Genomic DNA, 24,809 nt, shown 5'->3' with positions numbered 1-24,809 from the left:
TTTTTTACCCTGAGTGACTAATTTAAAAATAAATGAATCATTATAGTCTATAATTACTAAATACTGCATTTAGGTTTTGACAGCATCTGTATAATCCAACTGTAAAGTCCAACTTATACTGTTTTTCTTCTAAAATAACGGCCTTTACGTTCTTTTCAACTTCCTCAAAAATTTTCAATTAGGCGTCAATATCTGTCATGTCAGGTTCAGTTTATACATTATTGCCTATGTTTATGTAATCATCAGCATCAGTTCCGTAACTAGGAATTTTGTGAGGGAAAGGGAATGATTTTGCCAGACTTACCACTGTAAAATTTGATGATTTTATAAGTGTTTTTGTTCCCATCTAAAATTTTCCACCCCCCCCCCCCAAATTTTGCTACCAGGGCAGCTGCCCTTTTTCTTCAGAATCTCTCTAATTAATTCTTGTGCCCTGCTCAGCCTTGGGATAACGGAATGTACACAGCTTGCATACAATTCTGTAAACCTTTCATATCATTTGGAAATTCAACCCTCACTCTGATTTCTCCTGTAGAAAAGCCTGGTTTACCAAAAAAATTTTGTTACAATTTAAGAAAGCAATTGCTTTGCTACACATGGCTTATCAAAACCACAACATTAAGTGTAGAAACGGTTTATGCTAACGGTGGATGACGTAGAACTTAAAGTTGCAAGCATAGACTTTGTAAAACTTTTCAGTGGAGCACTTTAACATTTTGTATGACCCTTTGGCCTATTGGGCAGCAAACATTCACAGTGTTTGCATAAAATTTTCTGTTGATAGGGTAAGATTTTCCTTTCCGTTTCCGCATTAGACAGGTTCCGTTTAATCCATGTTTTTTAATGTGTATTTTGGCATTGGAATCACAGGACTATAATTTCTTTCTGTTGAAGACAGGTTTCCACTTAATGCAAGTTCCGTTGAAGACAGGTTTTACTGTATAATCAATTGATTTACTGTATGTGTGTGTATAGAAATATACAACTTTGGGTTGATCTTCAACAAATTTTACTTATACACCAAACAGGACCAAGCTGGAACAATAGGCTACTTTAAAGGTTCATCAGAAATGGTCAAATGCCAAAATGAGCATAAAACTATTTGGCAACAATGGTTTGTGGGCCTCAATGATGACTTTTGAACTGTTTGCTTTGATTACTGTGGTTCCCGAGCAATGTGTTTCAGACCTGCTTATTCCTTCATCCAATATATTGAGGAAATGTCAAACAGCATCGGGTATTATTGCTTATGAAACCATAAACAGAATTTTTCCTGTAAATGGGTCCATTCCTGTTGTAGATATAGGACCATCCCATAATTTATGGAAGTGATAAAAATACTCGAACGATAACATTATCTGTGATTCCAATGAGTGACCTCTACTATATTTTGGTATTTAAAATGTTAATGGTTTTACATATTATTACCCTATGAACATGTTTTTACATATTATCCATGAAAGCTATGTTTAAAAATCATGATCTACAATGCAGATAGTAAGATAAACTCTGAGCATGAATATATTACCTCAATAGTACCGGTTAAAACTCTTTTAAATGAGGATGGAGTCATCATAGTATACTGCAAAAAAGAGAACTTTTGGAGTAAAATAAGTTAAATGTTAATTAAACATTTCAAGAATATAGTAAAGTACCAAAACATACATAATTAGCAATCAAGCTACAAAAAAAAAAAACCCCCATGATATATAGAGCTTATATCAAGTTGCCCCCAATTCAACACAGTATTTAGATATATAAAATATAGAGATAAGTTTTTTTTAATTTTTCAAAAAGCAGAGAACAGTGATTAAATTCTTCATTCATTTTTTCCCTACTTGGCATGTGTAGGTGCATAATTACTCTATTGCTCAGATGGCAAAATGTCATGTCACTTTTCCCAAAAACTGGAGTTGTTCATACTTCAGTCTTGGACTCCGACAAATATATTTGCCACCATACTCTGACAAAATTTTGGAAGATGGCAAAATTTTGTCTTTCTCTTTCAATTCATCAGGAAGCACCGAAGGCGAATTGTAATAACTCAAAAAAATATAGTATTGCATTTTGGCAAAATATTGTTTACAAATTTACCATTGTGAAATTTTGAAAAAGTGACTTTTTTTTCTCAAACTGAGCACAACTCCAGTCTATCGCCATAGGTAATTTTTCATGTGTACTAGGTCTAGGTGGCCCTTGGCTATAGATAATTTTCCGAGCATTCAAATTTTGTTGTTACCCCCCTCCCCTAACCCTGTTCCAATCAAAAAACAAATCTATGTAAAGTTTTAGCTCAATTAGGCATCTGCTATGCAACCCTCAAATGTCTTGAAGTTGGAAGGAACATAGTAAGCAATGTTAATTCCCTATGCAATTACTCATTGAGTAATTCCCACAATGAGTAAATTCACATATTTACAGAACAGATTGACACACAGATGTCACAGAAGGAAATCCTCATACAAAAATTACCAATGGAACAAAAGTGGGTAGCATTAAAGGAAATCATCATTACTGCAGCAAATGACAACCTCACTAGTAGAGGACCAAAAGCAGAGAATCCCCATGGATCACAAAGGACACACTTAATTTAATAGAAAAGACAAAATTAGTAACAGACTTAAGGAAATGAAGGAAATCAATAAAGAAATAAGGAGATGCTGTCGAGAAGAGACAGAAAGTTGGCATATGAAAGAATGCCATGAAGTCGAAGTTTTAGAGAAAAAGCACAATGAAAATAAAATTTCTTGAAAATAAAAAAAGAATGAAAATACATAATGAGATATCAAGTGAAATAAAGGAGAGCTGGAAAAACTTTACTAGAAAAATACTATATCAAAAAGAGATGGAAAAAATATGGATAAGAGTTATTTGGAAGCAAATGAACAATATGTGTAGACTCTATCAAAAGGATAAAAAAATGAAAAGTTCGCGGAAGCTGACAATACAACTGCAGAAGTAGTCAAAAATGTGGGCAATAGAGCAATAAACATATTGACTGAAATTATACAAGAAATATATCACACTGGTAAACTATCACAAGACTTTACGAAGTCAATAGATAGTGATACCAATACCTGAAGTTACAAATGCCAAAGAATGTCAAAAGTTCAGAACTATCAGCCTCAGTCATGACTCAAAGATACTTCCAGACATTTGGTTTTTGATTCTCTGAAGAGAATCAAAAACTGAATCAGGGTTGGCAGGTTTTTGACGGTTTAAACTGTCACGTCAAAAACTGTAAATATTGCTTTTCAATATAAAAACTCTCACTGAAAATACACAAATGAATTGAATGCTATTGGGAAGCATCAGAATCACCAAACCTAGAATAGGCCTATATATCCAACTGCTTTGTTAGGCAAATACACCATAATTTTGAATGATAAATGTTCTCCAAGACCATGAAAAGTAAATATAAGATTATTTTCTCCATCCAGACAGAAGTTCTTAATGACCACTCACTTCTTGAACCCTTCAAACTTAGCAAATGAAAAATTAACAAACCAAATAGTCCATATACGCTCCCTAAATAACCTTGGAAATTATACAATTTCTGCTTTGGCAGAATCATTAACTGTAATCCACAACATTTGTTCTATTTTGCCACCTCATTGGGCATTTTGCCTGTTGTGCCATCGTATTTGAATTTGACAATAAATCTATGATTCCCTGCTCAATTCAAACCAATTACACGAATTTTGTCGATAGGATTTGGTAAAAAGTAGGAAAAGTAAGACAAAAACAGGGCTCCCACTCAAAAAATTAGAAAAAGTAGGAAAATGCAGGACTAAAAAGTAGGACCGGGGGGGGGGGGGGGTAACCCCCTTAGACAACATAATCATAGCATAATACAAAATATCCTTGAAAAAAAAAATTTTCCCACATAGCACTATTTCAGTATCCTATAAGATTGACTCAAGCCAAAGAAAAATGGCAAATGACTTGGTTACTAAACCAATTTTTGGCCAAAACAGTGGACTAACAACCACACATAATTCTTTGCTGTCTCTACTCATGTATATTACTTTTTTTTGGAGTCTTCCAAAGTGCAGAGTTTGTCAACTCTCTTATTGTCTCAACGACAATACACAGAAGGTTTTGAAGACGCAAGTTTTTAAGAATGACGTTCCTTCGAGACCACTTTCAAAAGCACAGTGCAGAATGTGTAAATAACAAGATCTGATGTAAATAAGGCAAGGTGAACCAGATAGTTTTACTGAGTTATCCATTCTTTTTTAAAGGGATTTGTTTACATTTTACTATTCAATGCCAGTGTAATCGATTTTTACAAATGAAGCTCTTTCATTTCCAGTTCTTTGCTGCGCATTGTAAATATTGTTTTCACCTCTTCATGCCTTAAAAATGCAGAAGACAACCGAATGCTTATTGGGTGGAATCAGAATCACTGAACCTACAATAGGCCTATGCATCCAACTGCTTTGAAATGCAAACATGTTGTTTCACCTCTTTCCAGAGCATAAAAAACATGTGTCTGCACTCACTGACTGCTGTTGCCATCTAGAATTTTTTATTTTATTACTGATATTCAGAAATAGCAGCTAAAATTTTTATTAGTTCTTGAGACGTGAATTTTACTTTTCAGCAAGGTAGAAAGGAAGAAACGAAGAGCATTTGAACTTACAGATCAACCTTATGTGGTATTAGTGGATCCGTTAAAATCTCGTATTTTGTCTGGAGCATTTGAAAATATTCAGATTGATTATGATGCTGAAGATGCAGATAACACAAAGAGTTGGTCTACTGATCTCAAAAAGGTAATTTAGTGCCGATGGTTTAATGACCATTATATTTTCTTACGCTGTTCTAAGAAAAGTTAACCATTGGTTTTATCACCAGCTATCAATCTTCATTGATCTATCTAATACTAGCTAGCAGTCAGTATGTGTTTCAAGGAAAATATCCTTTCATTAATTTTATAGCCAAAGTTTGGATTCCCTTCTCCTCAAGCACTTAGTTCTTCAGTGACTGATTGCCGTAAATTAGTGAAAATGTTTGCTCTGGTAATAGAGAACCTTTTTAAAGAAATCAAGGATAATTGATCCATAATTTGATTTGGATGATAAATTCCATAATTTTGAATGATGAATGTTAGTTACTGTCCAAGACCAATAAATACAAAATTATTTTTTCCATCCAGACAGAAGTTTTTAATGACTACTATATTTGCTGAACCCTCAAACTAAGCAAATGAAAAATTAATAAACCAAATGGTCCAACATCCCCCATATAACCTTAAAAACGATACAATTTCGGCTTTGGCAGAAATCATTGCAATCTTCAACATTTGTAACATTTGGCAATATATCAATGATTCCCTACTCAATTAAAATTAATTACACAAATTTTGTTGATAGGATTTGGCAAAAAAGTAGGACAAGCCAGAAGTGTAAACCCAATGCTATGAGTGGGAATGAGAAACAAAAACCTGGATGTACCTGGTTCTCACACTCTTGTGTTTTAACGCTTGTGTTTATCTAAATGCATCTACAGAGATGCATTTAGATATGTAGATCCACAGGTTCTTTCCCTGATTACAACTTCAGGACAAAGTAAATAAATTGTAGACCTGAGAATGAGCACAAGGTAAACCTTAAAACACAAGAGTGTGATGATCAGGTACAGATATGCCCTCTACCAGTTAGTTTCCAAAACAATACTCACTACATTCGCTATTTGACTTAGTATAGCTTTCTCATCCTCCCTTCTTTCTTTCTCTGCCCTAAAACAGACCAAAAATTATAAGTTGTTTACAAATGCCACGCAGGGCAGCTACAAAATTTCTGTGCACAAGCTTCTTAATATTCCTGAACAGCAGAACTAAAAACATTAAATGCATCACACGCATATCAAGATGAGTAGTATCGTACTGATAAACGAATCCGTGTAAGAGAATAAGGCAAATAAAAATTATGAAAGATAAAAAAAACAATAATGGCCTAAATATATATACAGTAGAGGTGTGTTATAACAATTCAGAATTTCAGGGAAAGAATATGATCATAAGTACAAGGTATCTTTAACATTAGCTGTTTGACAATGATTAAGAAATTGTAGTAGCGAGGATTCTCATTACAAGCCATGCTCATTATATCAGATTTTTACTGTCTAAAGCTATCATAAGAAAATAAATAAAAATTTATCATTCCTCAGACAAATGTCATTTATGATGAGTTTATATTTGTAAAACTGACAAAAACTATGTTTCTTTAGGTCATTCAATAAGATTTTTACCAGCTGCCATTACATCCTAAATAATACCTAAAATACCTGTAATACTACAGGTTGCTCCAAATTGCTTGCCCACAAGACTATCTTGGAACCCTTGACTTCAGCAATATACTTTCACTTAAAAAAAAGTTTGTCAATCATATGTGCAGCTTTTTTAAAATGTCATATTTTTTAAGGATTGCACACAGCAGCGTTCACCAGTTAGACCACCCATAGAGAAGGTCAAAAGACTGGAGCACAGTTAGCCGGTGTTCCCAAGAGTCCATAATGCTTGGGAAAAACCAGAAAGAAAAGGTTTGCAGAGCCATAGCCTAAAATAGTTAATTAGCATATTAATCATAAGTTCTTCAACTTTAGACCACAACCTTCAATAATATACAATGCTAGTGCACATGGAAATCTTACACTTCTACCACAATACTTGTACAGAAAAGAAGATTTATTTGTGAATGATAAATAAATCTTTGTATTCGAAATAAATATCTTAAATAATCTTTGTGTTTGAAGCAAATATAAATTGAGAAATTGAATTTTCTGGATGTTATGCCAAAACAAATATTTGGAAAGAAAAGTCTCCCCTGGGAATCAAACCCAGGTCCCCTTGCATGAACTCACCAATAAAGTGAATTGGTAAGTGGACTAATCAATAAACCAGAGACACACTTTTCAATTCCTTATAGCATGCATTATTAGCGTGAAGTGCTGGGTGGAGACATTGCAGTCTCCCTTAACTACAGCAATTTTTGAAATTTTCGTTTCAAAATGTGAGTAGTCTGTTAATCAGAAAGTCTGCCGTTGGAACCAATAGTCTGAATAATGATCACTAAGCATTTAATATGCAATAGTTTTATCTTGTCTGGAGCCATACAAAATTACCTCACCCATAGGACCTCTGTTCTAGACTTGCACTATCAAATTCCCTGGACTAAGTGAGGACCATATTATTATTATTATATTTATTTAAGTTTAATTGTTCACTGTGCTTCGTGCATCCTCTGGGCAAAAATTCTTAAATTCAAACCTTGGGCAATAAAAATAAATGCCCAAAACTTTAATACCAAATATTTCTGTAAGTATTGCATTTAAAAATATGATTTTTTTTTGCAAATGACTTTTCAAAGTAGATTCTTATTTCACTAATTGGAAGTTTTAGCAAACAATTAAAAAGTTACCTCAATTTATTTTTTCACAACACTTAAAAAAAAAAATTTTTTTTAACTGAGAACTTTTTGTAGTTGGAAGTATACTTTAAAAGTTCAACGGTAGCAAAGACAGTCTCGCGGACAAACAATTTGAATCAATTGCATAACACAGATAATTTTTCATTCAGTGAAAAAGTAAACATTACATATTAATGATAAATTTATGAACTGAATTTATAGTACACTAATTGATATGAATTCATATCTGTAGTATTCTTCAAGAAAATTAAATTAGGTTTTGTTTTTAATAAAAAGAAATCCCATCACCATTGAAATGGACAAAAAATTGTTGTTTCCTGATTCAATATGAATGTCTGAATAGTCTGAGAAAAAAATATTAAGTACTACAGAATGAAAATGAATATTACTCACTTAGCTGATAACAGTTTTCCAGGAGGTGTATATGATGCGGAATACACATCAACAGCATGAAGGGAATATTTCACATATCGAACATAAAGACAGATTTCTTCAGGGTGAAAAATTCCAACTTCTGTGTTTCCTAAAAAAATCCATTTATGAACATCACATTGCAATAACATCATTATGAAGTTTTGAAGTTACATTTCGTTTTTAACTCACCTTCAGAACATTCCTTGATTTCTTTAAAAAGGTTCTCTATTACCAGAGCAAACATTTTCACTAATTTACGGCAATCAGTCACTGAAGAACTAAGTGCTTGAGGAGAAGGGAATCCAAACTTTGGCTATAAAATTAATGAAAGGATATTTTCCTTGAAACACATACTGACTGCTAGCTAGTATTAGATAGATCAATGAAGATTGATAGCTGGTGATAAAACCAATGGTTAACTTTTCTTAGAACAGCGTAAGAAAATATAATGGTCATTAAACCATCGGCACTAAATTACCTTTTTGAGATCAGTAGACCAACTCTTTGTGTTATCTGCATCTTCAGCATCATAATCAATCTGAATATTTTCAAATGCTCCAGACAAAATACGAGATTTTAACGGATCCACTAATACCACATAAGGTTGATCTGTAAGTTCAAATGCTCTTCGTTTCTTCCTTTCTACCTTGCTGAAAAGTAAAATTCACATCTCAAGAACTAATAAAAATTTTAGCTGCTATTTCTGAATATCAGTAATAAAATAAAAAATTCTAGATGGCAACAGCAGTCAGTGAGTGCAGACACATGTTTTTTATGCTCTGGAAAGATCTTCCCCGCTTTTTGCTCTTAGTCCTTTGTTTGAGATATTGCTATTATGCAGTGCTTTAAGTGTTTTTTTTTTTTCGGAATTACAGCAGTTAGGGATGGGAAAAATATACTACTCCTGTTTCTGGAAAAAGAAAAACGTTCTCTCCGAAAGATGGAGAACAGTTAAGTGTCCACAAGCGAGCTGCGACAGATGAGGAGACGAGATTGACTTTACTTTCCAAGTTTGAGGGCAATTTTGACCTTCGTGAGGGGATTCATTATCTAACCAAAATGCAAGTTGAAATGAAATCTATGATTTTGGATTTGAGCACTGGCCTCGAGAACGCGAGAAAATTCCGCAAACCGTTGCCAACAGAACCAAGTAGGTTGCCTAGTAGTGTTGAGGAAATAATCTCCACATGAACTGTGGTTAACAAGGAACTACCATTCAGTCATTTACATGTCATTATGCATGTGCCAAACAGAAGAAAAAAAGTTCTATAAGAAAGCTCAAAAAGTATACTTAGCAGAGTATTGTGGCAATATAAAGAGATAGCCAAAGGGTATGGATAGCCAATAAAAATAAAATAGTGTTTTCAAAGAACATTGCAACGAAGAATGAAGTCACAAGTGAGTAGGCTTTCATTAACAATCCAGTCAGCTGAAGAAGTATCAGAGGATACTAATGGTTCTGTGCGAGTTAAATTGCAATAAGACTCTGATAATGATAACTTATGAGGCAGGTAAAGACCATCTAAATTTAATTATGTCATTCTTGTGGAATATGACACTAAGATTCAAGTCATAGACAAGCAGCAAGACTATAACCTTACTATAACCTTGATTCCATTACCTGATAGAATCATTCCCATAACATATGGCTGCTATTATTCAAATTTAAGATGGATGGACATGCTACAGATAGGTGTGCATAATATTCCCTTCCAGTGTAACATCACTCATAAATTTCTTCCGAAAATAAAATTGCTATCACCAGTTTCATTCAATTAAATTTTAACTCACCATTTTTTAGCTAGAACTGGAATGTGGTATTTTGCAATAATCTTGAACTTCAAGACAAACACTTCAGTTATTTGGAAAAGAAAATCCCTTGCCTGAAAAATAGTAATAATTAGCATACTTTACATAGGATAAATGAGCATTATCAATTTCATGCTTATTTTTAAACAAGAATGGTTGCATGATAATATTATGAATACTGATTTATTTATTATATACACTGCAATTTTTTCTGCAGTATTCAAAATTTCCAACACATTCTCCTCCTCAAACAAGAAGATAGATGGCGCATGATATGCAAGGCCATAGTTCTCCACCCTAACTCGACCATGATCAAAAAATAACTAAGCCTTTCTAACTAAGGCTTAATTGATTTTGGAGATTGGGTAAGAGCAGGAGATGGCAGCAATATGTGGACAAAAGGAAGAGCATCAAGATTTCAGCCTTCAAGAGGTCAAAAAATTGATTAATCGATTATGTTACTGAGAAAAATTTTCCCTGTGATTGTGAGCTCTTGTTATAATGGACTTATACTTTAATTAGGGGATATAGAGTTTGAAACTTTTATGTTTGGTACAATAGAAAAAGGTGCAAATTTTTAGAAATTGGTATTTTTCAGATGCGGAAACATAGAAATATCATTTTTTTTTATTTCATTCCAAATATCTAACACACTGTTTTTTTTTATTAGTTACACAGTCACTTTACTATATTGTTGTCCAAGTATTGCATGGCTCTGTACATTTATAAATTATTTCAGGCCGAAAGGTCTCTCCCCTAGAAGACTGCTTTACCTATTATAAGAGTTCTTACTGCACCATGGAATAGCTGAAAAACATTTTATTGTTTTAGTCTCCATCTATTTTAGTAAGCTAAACTAGTATACTCCGGGTTCAGAAGAATTTAAACCATAGTTGCACAGCATCAAAGGATATTGCATTAAATATACGACGTGAAAAGTAAACACCAAATATATCAACCAAAATATCTTTTGAAATTTGTAGAGGTTTCTATTATTAAAAAGTATTGTTAGCCTAATTTGAATTGCAAACCCAATATTCAAAACTTATTTAGCTTAGAAAAGAAGCATAAGCATACAGATGTGAGATCCTGTTGTTTTTGCACTTCTGGACTTGCTTGCATCACTAACTTCCTATAATCAAGAGGCTGGTCTTGAATATCCATAGTCTGAAACAAAATTCCATATATATTTATCAATCATAATGTACAAACAACATGAACTCCAAGATTTTATGCATCAATGATAATTTATCATCAATAACAAATCTAAAAAGAAAAAAATTGGGACCTTTCCATAGATTCTTACTGATCAGTTTAACTTGCCCCAATACTCAGGAGTTCTCTACTTTATGGGTAGAGCGGATAATCAGTGGTTCTTTTAAGCTGTATTTTTACATTTTCTATCAATATTTCCTTGTTGATGGGGCTTGTCTGGGAATTCACATAAAACATTGAAATTGATGTGCATTGTTGAGAAGATTGGTGACAAGACATTTCCATGGAACTCATTTACATAATTGAAACATGGCCAAAACATGAAACAGACCTTAGGTAAGACCTGAAATAGGTGTTAAATTAAGATTTTAATAATTATGACAACTTTATCTAAAAATCCAAAATCTTCAGATTTATTCTTCTCTTTCTCCACTACTTATTTTACACTGGACTAGAAATAATTATGCAGTCATGAAAGCCATATATATGCAGACTTGATGCAAAAAAAGCTACTTGAGCACTTGTTGGAATATGAAACTTGAGCTATGGAGATTAAAATCTTTGAAAAAATTCTAAATAGAAAACTGTAAACTTATGAATGATAAATAGTTGAATGAATGATAGCTATAATAAAGAAGCTTTTCATTTTTGAACAGCAACCATTTCTTACATGAATTTCATTCATCTTTACTTTTTGCCTGTTGTGGTCTATCATACTGTTATTTAGAAATGAAACATTGAAATAGACAAAAAACAAAACAATAAAAACAGTACACTTACACTTTTTTCCTCGTTTTGTGACTTGCTTCGTATACAGTCCAAAACATTGTCAATGAAACGGCCAGCAATAAACTGAACTGACATGGATAAAGATTCATCGTGTATGTTCTTCGCATAAAGTATCATTGCCTTTCTGATATGTGTGGGGTCTTTTGATTGCAAATGCTTTTTGACTTTGTGGATGAAATTAGACAGAGTGGCATAAGCTAAGGGTCTGCAAAAGTATAAAAATTATCATCACATAATTGAAATTAAAAAACAAAAAACAAACAAACAAAAAAAACTCATGCAGAAGACTGTCAGCAATCACATAGAATACTAAATTCTGATTACATTTAATCACGTCTGCAAATACTTTCAATACACAACAAATAGAGCATATATAGCAATTAGTATAGTTTGAGTTTTTTTTTTCAGATTAGATTTAGTACCAATTGCTTTGGAATTTCATTCATTCTCTTTTGTTTAATGAACTGAATGAAGATTAATTTTGACACATTTTACTTATTTTCACATCTTGAACTGCAAACGATTTTCTTAATATATCCCAATTTATTGTGCAACTTATTATCACAATATCACCCGAGTTCACAACACATACCCACACAGAATGTGATGTGTTTTGATACATTATATGAATGTATGCTTTAAGATAAAAAACTAAATTTGTGTAATTACTTTTACCTTAATGTTCCCTGAACAGTACACCCAGAACCAATAAGGATATTTTCATCCAGAAGTTTGTCTGTCACACATATAAAATCTAAAAAAAAAATAATAATAATCACTCCCTCTCTCTCTTTTATACAATAATAATTTTTCCACAATTTTTTTAACAGCTTTTAATCTGGTATTCTTGGTAATACAGTTGATTTGTTATAACGGCCCACGTTTTAGTGACCATCCCATTACAAAAACCAGTACTATAAGCCCAAAATGTTTTTATATAAAGACTGTACTAAATGTTTTCCTTTAAATATAACAACCACACAATATTTTCGCCCATTTTCGACAGAACAAGGGGGTATGTTACAATGAGTGTTGAATGTACCAATATTGCACAAGAGTCTGTGCTTTCAGTGTATGCAATTGATTTTAATTTTCACTCAAATGTTTGAAAAGACATTTGGGATTGATTGATTGATTGATAAACCAAAAACAAATAACAATCAGGAGAATTGCTAATGATATCAATTGTTAATACTGCTCCTCTTTAATTGTGTTAATGAGGAGCAATATGAAAAAAGAAATCAAAATTTTCAGAACTCTGTGTTTTCAAAATACTACAAGTTAAATACAATCAAGAGTCAATGGATGAATGACCAATATTGCAATGAGAAGTAAATTATTTACCTTCTGGCATATTCGCTATTATATGCTTAAGACAAAGTAATAGCTCTCTCCTGAGATGAGCAACACCAGGTGGACACATTTCCAAGAGCCCAATAAAGGAATTAGGGAGACTTGAAGAGTTTCTTTTGACAAAATCCTAGTGAAAAGCAAACATAACAGTTTTGGGCTGACATAATGTTTTGCCAATACTCTATATGGCAAGACTAATGAGTGTGAAATACATGTGGATACCGTTTATAGTGTCCCACTTAGAACAACTTCCCCTCTAAGTATGACTTATTTTTGTTGTTCCAACTCTTGATAATACTCATTGAGATTTCCCATTTAAAGTGCTTTCCTGCACACAATGTTTTTCTACGAAGGTTTTTGAAAAAAACGTTATAAGCGGGATCCACTGTATATTTTGTGAATGATTTAAGCCTAAACACTATTGTGAGTAAATCTAGTATAAAAAGTTTGGATTTGCATGTGTGGAATATCGTTCAAGGACTTTTAATGATTATTTGACAAACAGATTTCAATTAATTTGATATCCATCAGGCATGTACTTCAAGGGCTTTCTCCAGCAGTATCTATCCATTTCTAACCTTCATTTATTTAAAAAATATCCAGTATTTTGTTCCATCTTTCAAGAAAATTAATATTTTTTATTATTTCTGCGAAAAAGGTTATGTCAGGGCAAATTTCTAGGATAAGGAAATCATGAAATTGAAAATAGTCCTATTGCAATAAGGTGGAAGTGAGCAGGAATTACAGAAGTTCACTAACTGAAGAATATACCTAGACAAGATACATATTGAGATACTGAAAGAAGCAAAAGGGGCCAAGAACATTTAGAGATGAAAAATAAAAAAATGTCATGAAATTTTATGACACATTACTAGTTGAGAGTAAATTTTGGTTTACGGTTTTTCTTAATTACATGTAAAATTGTAAAAAGTGTTAAAAAAAATGATTCTGTAAGTAATATACAATCATCGTTAAATTTGATTGTTAGTATCAAGTATCACGGCAATAAAAAATCTTTCAATTACCCGTTTTTTAATACCCATTTAACACTGGAACTACCATGCGGTCATTCTGATCGTTTTCGGAACTTTGATCACCCACTACATGCCCCACATCCTGGAGCAGGGCCCCCAGGCTGAGATCTTTTGTAGATCCCCAGAGCAGACTTTCACAGGTCTCTATACGGTGAGTTTATAGCGTGAAAAAACAAAAAAATGGAGAGAATCGTCCCAGGCCTACTCAGCCCCTCTCTTGTGGGCACCACACACACACATGCTGGGGACCACCTTCAATATTGTGATCCACAGGTCGGGAAATGTTTATGCTACTGTCACAGCTTATGATTATATATATTTATTTATACATAAAAAAATGTGTGTTTACATGTCATCACACACGAGACAGTATTTTGTATGGATTTTTAGTACGTGCACAAGAACATTCAGCTGGAGAAAACACGTGGGGGGTGATTTACTGTACACAATAAAATTGTATAAAACATAATATAGTGGTTGATGGTGGTGCAACAGTTCTTCAATGCTAGGTGCTGTGTTTTGACAAGGGACCCCCATGCCTCTTCGCTCAACTCATTTACAGTGCAAACATTTTCCTGAGCCTCAATCTCAGTGTGAAAGCAAGTGGGAAATCATGGCGAATTTGCGGGAAATTGAATGCTAACAAATCCTTGAAACTGCCAGTAATATATCCGAGCGAGAATGCCTCTGATGTAGAGGAAGATGCAGAAGAGCAAAATGCAGAAAACAACCAAGATGAATTCATTGTACAAAATCAAAGCAACCCTTTTCTGGATGAAATTTCCAATGAAACTAGCTGTGATGTCCAAGGTAAGATGTTTAGACATTTATTGCAGAGAATTAACCACAAATCTTTTCAGTTGAGAGAGCTTGCCCTCCTTTTTGATTATGCCCCCCCCCCCCCCATTAATCTCTCTCTTTTTGAAAAATTCTTACTTTCCATTCAATTTTGCACAGTTTCATGGGTTAGTTCGGTTTCAGTGACAGGGGTTCAAGAGCATCCCTCCCGGATTAGAAAAAAATAAGATTTTCAAAATTTATATGAGAATATTTTTGTCACATAGATTTTTTCCCCCGTGGGAGGCTGAGCATTTTTTCTCTTCCTATCACTTCTTTCTTTTTACGCGATTTTAAAGTAATTTTTTTTAGATTACACTCTGAATGTTGCCAAAGAAAACAGCCACTCAGCAGCATGCACAATTAAGAAAGGAAGACGAGGCCAATCTCAAGGTTGCAGATGACAACATGTCTATGTCCCCAATGATTCTGAGTACTTTCAACCTGGCAATCAGGTTTTAGAGAAAGATGGTCAAACTGAGTGGACTGTTGAAGATAATTTTGCTCCTTCCACTTGTCGGCGACAAAAACAAAGTTTTGAAGGATTTACCAGGTCCATCTTATTAAACTAAAATAGAAATACAAGGACAGCTGCATTAGCATGGCTCAGTGGTAAGATGCTCGTCTTCCACTATGAAGGTTACCGTGAAGGTCCATGGGCTCGAATCCGGGCATAGAACATCAAAAGCAAGTTACCACCCACCGAGCCTGCGGCGACCACCAATGGACAGAGTCTTCATTTCCCACCCAAATCCACTGGTTGGAAATTGGCATATGGCAATATATGACTGAAGTTGGTGTGCGGTAAAGTAGCTGCATTAGTGCTTAGAAACACTTCTTCAATGAGCACATGTTGAAACATATCCACGAGAGTACAATGTGTGAGGCTAAGAGAGTGTTTGAAATGGATGATTGGAGCCTTTCCCTTGAAGAACTAGATATCGATATTGGTAAGAACCGAGAGACACCCAGGCTTTATCACACTTGAAAACAAGATGCTTTTATTGCTCTTATGCACCTCAGAGGAGATCTTGGAGCAAAATCTACTTCTGTTGGTGATCTGTGGTCTAAAACATGGGGGACCACCAAGTTTCATTGAGACCATGGGTGGAAATAGATTCAGTGGAAATTATGAAATATCTGAAGTTTGATATAAAATCTACTAGAGAAAATTGATTACAGTCGAATAAATTTTTTTTAGTTCTAGAAATATGGATTAAGCTCATGAACATTCATGCTACATTCCAGGTCCTAATCAGACGGTAGATAAACAACTTTTTCCCACAAAAACAAGATGTAGATTTCTTCAATATATGGCTAATAAGCCAGAAAAATTTGGAATCAAGTTCTGGATGACTGTTCATTCTAAATAATATATATGCAACAGTTTTTCATATCTTGGAAAAGATGAATTACATCTCAATGATGTACCTCTTCCAAAACACGTTGTAATGAAGATTGCACAACCATGCCTAAAGAAAGGATGGAATATTACAATTGATAGTTTTTCACTTCTGTGAAGCTTATGGAAAAATTGAAAATTACTCATACTAGTCTTGTGAGAACCATGAATAAATCCTGATGAGAAATCTCTAATGTTATCATATACTCAAATGCTCAGTTATATGATACCAAACTCCTAAAAATATATTTCATTACAATGAATGTGTAGCAGGGAAAACCTAAAAAGAATATCTTGGTTTTGAGCTGCCTTCATCTCTCAATTGAAATTTCGACCATTGAAAAAAACAACAAAAAATACATTGTTCATGAAGTTTTATAACTCAACAAAATTCACAGTAGGTATTTTAGACCAGATGCATGAAAATATTTTGTGCGATCTCCTTCAAGGTACTGGCCGATGCACGCCTTTTATAATATCCTTGATCTGAGTGCAATCAATACAGGAATTTGCTACAAAAAAAAATTTCTCGAAGGAACTTCATTTTATAATTAGCCGATGAGCTTAGATTGTTGCAGGTAGATGTCTACCTCCAGATTTGACTGAAGATTCTGATGATGATCAAACAGAGAAAGTGACAAAACGCTAACAGTGCTGCTACTTGAGCAAATTAAAAAAAAAACTGATGTCGGGCAGAAAGTGCAAAAATCCAGTTTGTGGACAACACAGTGAAGCGAAGATTCAATGTTCAAACTGCTAAGGGATATGATTAATATACGCTTTTTATTTCTCTGTGAAGTCCCACAATATCTTTTTTTTTGAGATAATGTAATTATTTGCATTATTATATAAATCATATATATATTTAAATATTATATATTTATACTCAGATTATTATTATATATTTATACTCAGATTATTATTATATATTTATACTCAGATTATTATTATAATATATTTTCATACAATATATATTATATCCGTGTTTCTCAACCTTTTTGATGTCATGGATTCCTTGTAGTGAAGCTCAATGTATAGCAGACTCCCTGCAGCATCAGAAGGTCAATTTAGATGCCCCCCCCCCCATAAAATCTAATATCTATTATTTTTTAATTTGGGTATCAATTTCTTTTTAATTTTTACATCAAAAAATTGAATAAATTACAATTTCACAGCAAAAAATGTGTTTTTCATGCAATGGTAGAAAATGAAAATGATCCGGCAGACCCGAGATTGGGAAACACCATACTATATCGTCATTTTCTTTTTAATCAGATTTTTTATTTTGAGATTTTACGAATTTTTAATGAAGACTGTTATTTTGTTTGCTAATTAGAATTGTAAAAAAACATATTGAGCATTGCTTCAAAATCAAAGTTTTTAATTTATCCAGCTGAGGGAAGTGGGGAGGTGAGAAAATTCACCCGCTGAATGCGAGACAGTTCCTGAAAACTTATGATTTGAAATATTGAAATCCATGAATAATACATAATATGAATTTGAAAAATATAAAGATAAGATATTTTCATGGGGTTGGGCCCCCCCCCCCCCCGTACCCCAGAAACCTCTATATGACAATATTTCAAGACAGATAACCCTAATTCTTTTATGAAACTTGTTTAATCCAAACTAAATCCATATTTACAGCTGTATCATGTATTTTTGTAATAGCGGTCAAAAGACCTCTCTGGTAGTTCCAGGGGGGGGGGGGGGGGGTCCAGAAATTCTGGTAGTTTTAGTGCTAAAGAACAAATTGCATAATTAAAATCTAATACCAATCATGTGAAATAACTAATAAGTTTATTTTCAATTAAAAACACCAATTTTATTTATTATTATGATGAATTTTAAGAAAACTGATATTCGGCCACCAAATATTCAGTATTCTGCCAAATCACTATTCATCCCCACTTTAAACTAATTTAATCAATTGTAAGTTTGTAGATTCTAAATGGGTAAATAACACGTCTCAGAAATTCTATTCCTCAAATTATACTACCTCAAAAACTGGTTCAAACCATCAAAACCTGTCAAAAATCTAAATGAATGAAATGCTTTTGGATATTATTTTGAACACAATAGATTGATGTGATGAAAAACTTACTTTTTTGTATATTGCATTTTAATTTTAAACACTAATTTATAAGTAGCACATCCAATAAATCACAATAATAGATACTGAATTCTACCAATCCAATGTTTCTTGGATTGGTTTAAATTTGTTTGCAGTCGTAAACAAAATTGCCAGTTGGCAAGCCTGGACAGCGTTCAGTTTCAGAGAAGAAAAGAAAGGTGGGTGGGAAAGAAAAGGATGGGGGAAAAACATATTTTTCAGACTAATATTAATAAGAATGATTCAGTAATCATATTTTCAAGCTGTAAAAAGCCAAAAGAAAGCATTAAATAATGCACTAAATTTTGTTCATATTTTTTCTAATTCTAAAATATTCAACTGCAAAAATATATAACCAGGGTTGGGATTTTGACATGAAAAGCATCAAAAACTAGTTTAAACTGTCAAAAACTGGTTCAAACCATCGAAACCTGTCAAAAATCTAATTGAATGCTTTTGGATATTATTTTAAACACAATAGATTGATGTGATGAAGAACTTACTTTTTTGTATATTGCATTTTATTTTTAAACACTAATTTATTACAATAATTAAAACTAAATATTAATTATAATTTTCAATTTTAATTTTTTGACAGAAAGAGTGTAGACCAGATATAAAAATTTATGACCCATTTTATCTAAACTGCTGATGTTATCTAAACTACTGATTACCCATGTTTAATTTCATAAGCAAAATAAAGCTGTTTATTCAAAATATGTGAGGTAAGCAATCACAAGATTAGGTTTTTGATCTCAAAAACTTACTCAGTATTAAAAAAGTCAAAAACATGTCGTCAGTGTTGTCATTCTTACTATCACACTTAGAGTAAGTTATAGTAGCTTTTCATAAGCACCATATGCAATCAGCACTGCTAAATTAAAGGACATTTTAGTTGCAATTTAACATTTTTATTGCTAGCTATATTCTAATGTTATGCACAATAAGGGTATCGTTTCAAGTATCAGTGGTTATCCAGAAAATTTAATAACAGAAATCAACATTACATATATGGAGTAAAAACTTATTAAACACATATCTGTTATGAAAAGAGTACAGCAGATGGTTTATATGAAGTTGAAGAAATTTTGGAAGGTTGAGAATCATGCTGAATTGAAGAATATCAAATAGTTTCATAGTTTTTCCTTCAGCTTTTATGTATCCTCTATTGAAATTGCATATTTTACATGAAAATACACATATATTGTCCAAAATAATTCTGTAGAGAGCAGAAAATTACTTTACAATCATATCAAGTATTTATTCTTTGTATAATATAGTGACTTTAAACATTACATGCAATCACTGTGTGTATTTTTAACGTAAATTTTTTAATTTAAAAGCAGACACCTTTTGACAGAGGTTTTTAATAGAGGGTTTTGACCTGATAGTTTAAACCACGGTTTAAAACGTCAAAAACCTGCCAACCCTGTATATAACAAATATTTTTTCCCATTACCTAATCCAAATTCCAAATAACTTGAGTAACCTTATAACTGCCTGTTAAAATTTTTCTTGTCCCAATACAGACCCAAGAACTTAACTGTAGCTTTGATGGCTTTATTAAATGAAACACTCACCTCAAATATTCTGACTTTTTTCTTCTGTGGCCCAGCGCAGGTTTCTTCCTATAGACAAAAACATATCTGAATAGTAATACTTATTTTAAAAACTCAGAACAGAACAGAATGATGGAGAATGTAACTTCAATTCAATACCAAATATGATCACAAAATCAAGATACATATACAGGGTTTTTATAATTGGACGGCTTTTATATAAAAGGAACCAAGCACCATTTTTAACATTTTTGAGATATGCCTACATCTGAACTATTGAAAGAGGTAGAATTTTTATCTAAATAGAACCAAGTGACATACAAGCTGTGATTCCGTCTGTGTGCGGTTGAACCAACTACCAAACTGAATGGAAGAAACTGATTAGTTATCTAAGTTTAGATTTTTCTAGTTTCGATTCAATGGCACTTGGTTCTTTTTATATAAAAGCCGTCCAATTAAAGTTCCATTTTCAAATGGCCATAAAAGGAAAACTGGTAGAAAAAATGTTATCAAACTTGGTAATAGTTTACAGGAGGTTGTGAGATTCAATTTTCCGCAAAAAAAGGTTTAAAAACTCACCACCAGAGGGGAATGGTGCTGTATGCAATAAGAAAATAAGACATGAAGACATCGGTTTAAAATATTTTTAATCATTTCTGAAACAAAACTGTTTGCGTAGTTATGCAAAATTGCAATGGCTAGCTACATGGCTTAAGGCAGGAGAAATGCAAATTAGAATTATGCAAATGTGCTTTCTCTGAAACCCCGGTCACCAGACCTCAACTCCTTGATTTCTGGCTAGGGTTACCTCAAAGCCACTGTTTTTGGGGATAACAAACAATCTGGCGAAATTGGGGAATGTGATACACCGACATGTCCGTAACATTTCTCCTGCTATGCTAAGAGCTACTGAGAACGCAATAATGTGATTTAACTTGCTTTCAGAAAATGGTGGACACCTACATTAAACATGCTTTGCAACATGTTTTAGAAACAATTAAAAACATTTTAAACTGATGTCTTCATGTCTTATCTTGTTTAACAATATTGCATACAGTGCCATTCCCTGCTGGTGGTGAGTTTCCAAAGTTTTTTTTTGGGAATCCCACGACCTCTTGTAAACTATTACCAAGTTTGATAACATTTTGTCCAGTAGTTTGTTCTTTTATGGCCATTTCAAAGTGGAACTTTAATTATGAAGACCCTGTACAATGAGACATATGTATCCAATTTGATTTGAGAATTTTCTGAGTTCATGTACACTCCTCTTCTACACTTTTTCTGGTTTCATCATATCATTCAAAAATATTTAATATACATTCAGTCTGATGATAGTCAACACTATTGTGATCTTTTCTTTCCTGCTCTAAGTTTACCAAATTTTTAATATTTTCTGAACAGCGTCTTATAATCACCACAATATTAACTTGGTCATCTACAGATTGTCATAGCAATGGCTAACCTCATGTACTCAGATCGCTAAACTCAATTTCGAATCCTTCAGACCATCATTGCCCCAAAGCATTAAAAAATTTAATTTTTTCAAAACTAAAAATATTCAAAGAAAACATTTTAATATGTTGTTTTAAGAACCATCTTCCAATTTAAAATGCTACTTTTTCGAAAAGAGAAAGGCTAGTATTTCAAAATTTTCTTGAATATGATGTGATTCTTTGAACCCTCCTCTCTCCAACCCAGTTTCCTCTGTCGCTGGGTACGAGTTCATTTTCTTCTTAACGTTTAGTAACACCAGTGGACAACATCATCATGAGGTACCTAAGTTCTATCAATGGATTTAAAATCCAAGATTAGAATATCGGTTTCTTGGCTACACATCCAAGAGTGTTTTCAACAGCTGATGGAAGTGAACACTAGATCAGGGCTCCCACTCAAAAAATTAGAAAAAGTAAAAAAACTAGAATGGAGAATCCCCCCTTAGACAACATAATCATAGCATAATAATTAAAAACCCTCAATTTTTTTTTTTATTAAAAAAAATATTGAATTTAAATATTGAAAAAAATATTGAAAAAAAAATATAATAATTTTTTTTTTTTATTAAAAAAAATATAGCACCATATCAGAATCGTATAAGGCTGATTTGAGCCAAAGCAAAACAAAATGAAAGAAAAATGATTGATTTGGTAATGAAAACAATTTTTGGCCAAAACAGAATATGCCAAAATCTGTGACGTACGTCGCAGAACAATTAGTAGTAGTACTACTACTGCTACTTAACTGTACATGCACCTCGTACACATTCCTCTATGGAATTTAATCAGTACTACTGCAGCACAACATGGAAAAATTTTAAGAAAACTATAAAAAACACTTTTATGGGAATTTATACTGTAACACATTTCCACTCAGCAGAGGGCTCATTGCAGAACAATGCAAAACATTCTGCTTTAGGGCACAGATAATTCTTTTCTGTCTCCTTTCAAGATATATATCGTTATGAACTATAAACGATAGATGGCACAATTCTTTATCGCAATCTTCTGTTGGCAACAAAAAGTTGATACTGGTTTCGGTTTATCTGAGAAAGATGCGATTGGTGAGAACATTCCAGAAGGTCTCGCCCCTCCAGACAGTAGTTCCCACATACGGTGGCGCCACCAACTTGAAAACTGTAAAATAAATTTTGTAGAACATTATATTACATTAATCAGAGAGCTAACAACTTTCTCGCAAAGTTAAATCACAACTGCCTTTTCATCCAGTCTCTAAAATCTCCTCGAGCCTGGTATCTGGCATCCTATTTATAACCCTGGTAGAAACTTCGAGAAATATAAGGTTCTACAAAATTCTATTTTACAGTTTCCAAGTTGGCGGCGCCACCGTATGGAGGTGTGGGAACTACTGTTTGGAGGGGCGGGACCTTCTGGAATGTTCTTACCAATCGCATCTTTTTCCGATAAACCGAAACCAGTATCAACTCTAGTTGCCAACAGAAGATTGAGATAAAGAATTGCACCATCTATCATTTATAGTTCGTAACAATATCACATTCTTTTTTGAGTCTTTCACAGCCCAGTCTGTCAACTCTCTTTGGCAATGCACGGCAAATTAAGAAGACATGCAAGTTTTTTAAGAATGATACTCCTTCGAGACGACTTTCAAAAGCACAGTACAAAATTTGTAAATTACAAGGTCCAAGTCAAGGTGAACCAGAGGGTTTTGCTGGGCTGTCCATCTTTTCAATCTGTCCACCATTAATTTGTTTGCATTTTAATGTTCAATGCCAGCGTAATCATTTCTGACAAATGAAGCACTTTAATTTCTAGCTCTTTGCTGACCATTGTAAACATTGTTTATGCCTCTGCAGGTCCTAAAAATACAGAAGAAAGTTGAATGCTATTGGGTGGTATCAGAATCACCATACCTAGATCCTATGCATCCAACTGCTTAGTTATGTAAACTATTGTTTCACCTACACATAAAATGTGCACCATAATTTTGAATGATGAATATTAGTTACTGTTCAAGTCCATGATACTGTCCAAGAAAGTAGTAAATGCAAAATTATTTTTTCTGATTACTACTTGTTAAATTCTCAAATTAAGAAAAAGAAAAGTCAATAAACCAAATGGTCCACATACACCTCCCAAATAACTTGAAAAATGATACAATTTCTGCTTTGGCAGAATCATTCATTACAATCTACTACCTTTGTATATATAATCTGGCAATATATCGATGATTCCCTTCTCAATTAAAATCAATTACATGAATTTTGTAAATAGGATTTGGCAAAAAAAGTAGGAAAAAAAACTGGAAAGGACAATTTACCAACATGTAGGACAAGTGGGAGCACTGCACTCAATGCTTTTCCAGCCTGTCAAGTTTGGTCCAGGTCTTCTTCGACTGCCTGCATACATCTCTTCTTTGAGAAAGAGCAGCAGGTCATGATCTGGTCAGGAGCCTATCAAGTGCTGCTTTGTTCTGACTAGGTCAGTGTAAACCAATCAGAATCTCTCATCTACGAGTGCCATCTATCATGCATTTGTGGTTAGACAAAAACGAGCACAGTAATGAAATTCAAGATTTTGTTAGTGGCTTTGGAATGTAACAGTTAATGAAATAGCTTTTCTTGGCAATATATTTGGGCACTCAAGCCAGCAGATTGAAATTGTGCATGTGCCCCAAGGCACATAAAAAGTGGGCACAACTGAACTATTAAAGATTCATTGGGTTAAAGATTCATTCAATTACCAGAATTGACTATTAAAGATTCATTTTATGAATTTGACAATTTTTTGCATTTATCCTGTTGGGTTAAAAACATAATTATTTGGTATAATAAACAATATATATATAAATGCAACTTTTCATGCATTTTCTATAAAAAATATTACTAAGGAAGGATAAAAAAACTATAGGGAATATTTAATTTTTGTTTAATTAGCCGTGCATATACATGACACTGTTGAACGTTTAAAAATATAATTCCTCTGTTCGTTGTAAAATTTCATTAAAAAAAAGAATTATGGGTAATGAAAAAAAATTGAGAAACTAAATCAGCAGTGAAATACTCACCCACATTATAATGAAGGCCAATAGCTTCAGGACATTGATCTGAACGTGGAAAAACTCGATGAAAATTTCTCTAATGTCATTTCCTTCCATCCTGCACAAATAATACATACTATGTATTGTCATTGATATAATAAGATAAAACTTGAATACATTAGCAAATTGCCTCGACACAATAAATTACGTCTGCAGGAAAATAATAATTACAGAAAACAAACGATGAAAAACCAGACAGCATTACTTTATCGATAATCATAGAAACAGATATAATTACTCATTTTCTATTTTGATATTAATCTCAATCATAGAGTGAGC

General features: G+C 33.1%; 1 protein-coding gene across 2 annotated transcripts in view; it reads right to left on the bottom strand.

Moving 5' to 3' along the window:
* The window catches only part of LOC149070940 (transformation/transcription domain-associated protein-like), a 271,954-nt gene that overhangs the window by 227,224 nt on the left and 19,921 nt on the right, over nt 1–24,809 (bottom strand). For both annotated transcript variants that reach the window (XM_089248856.1, XM_089248857.1), the window contains 12 exons: nt 24,498–24,588; nt 19,980–20,027; nt 13,005–13,140; nt 12,336–12,414; nt 11,652–11,865; nt 10,734–10,823; nt 9,639–9,730; nt 8,326–8,497; nt 8,037–8,160; nt 7,827–7,956; nt 5,686–5,743; nt 1,529–1,582 (listed from right to left, as the gene is read on the bottom strand). In XM_089248856.1, coding sequence (XP_089104982.1) covers nt 1,529–1,582; nt 5,686–5,743; nt 7,827–7,956; nt 8,037–8,160; nt 8,326–8,497; nt 9,639–9,730; nt 10,734–10,823; nt 11,652–11,865; nt 12,336–12,414; nt 13,005–13,140; nt 19,980–20,027; nt 24,498–24,588 — 1,288 coding nt within the window. The remainder of the gene's footprint in view (nt 1–1,528; nt 1,583–5,685; nt 5,744–7,826; nt 7,957–8,036; nt 8,161–8,325; nt 8,498–9,638; nt 9,731–10,733; nt 10,824–11,651; nt 11,866–12,335; nt 12,415–13,004; nt 13,141–19,979; nt 20,028–24,497; nt 24,589–24,809) is intronic.

This window comes from Pholcus phalangioides, unplaced genomic scaffold (assembly GCF_987345545.1).
Source record: "Pholcus phalangioides strain wild (caught in Gottingen) unplaced genomic scaffold, Ppha-v1.0 ptg000020l_1, whole genome shotgun sequence".
Taxonomy (NCBI): domain Eukaryota; kingdom Metazoa; phylum Arthropoda; class Arachnida; order Araneae; family Pholcidae; genus Pholcus; species Pholcus phalangioides.
The sequence above is the reverse complement of the archived record's forward strand: the minus strand, read 5'-3'. Positions and strand labels throughout refer to the sequence as shown.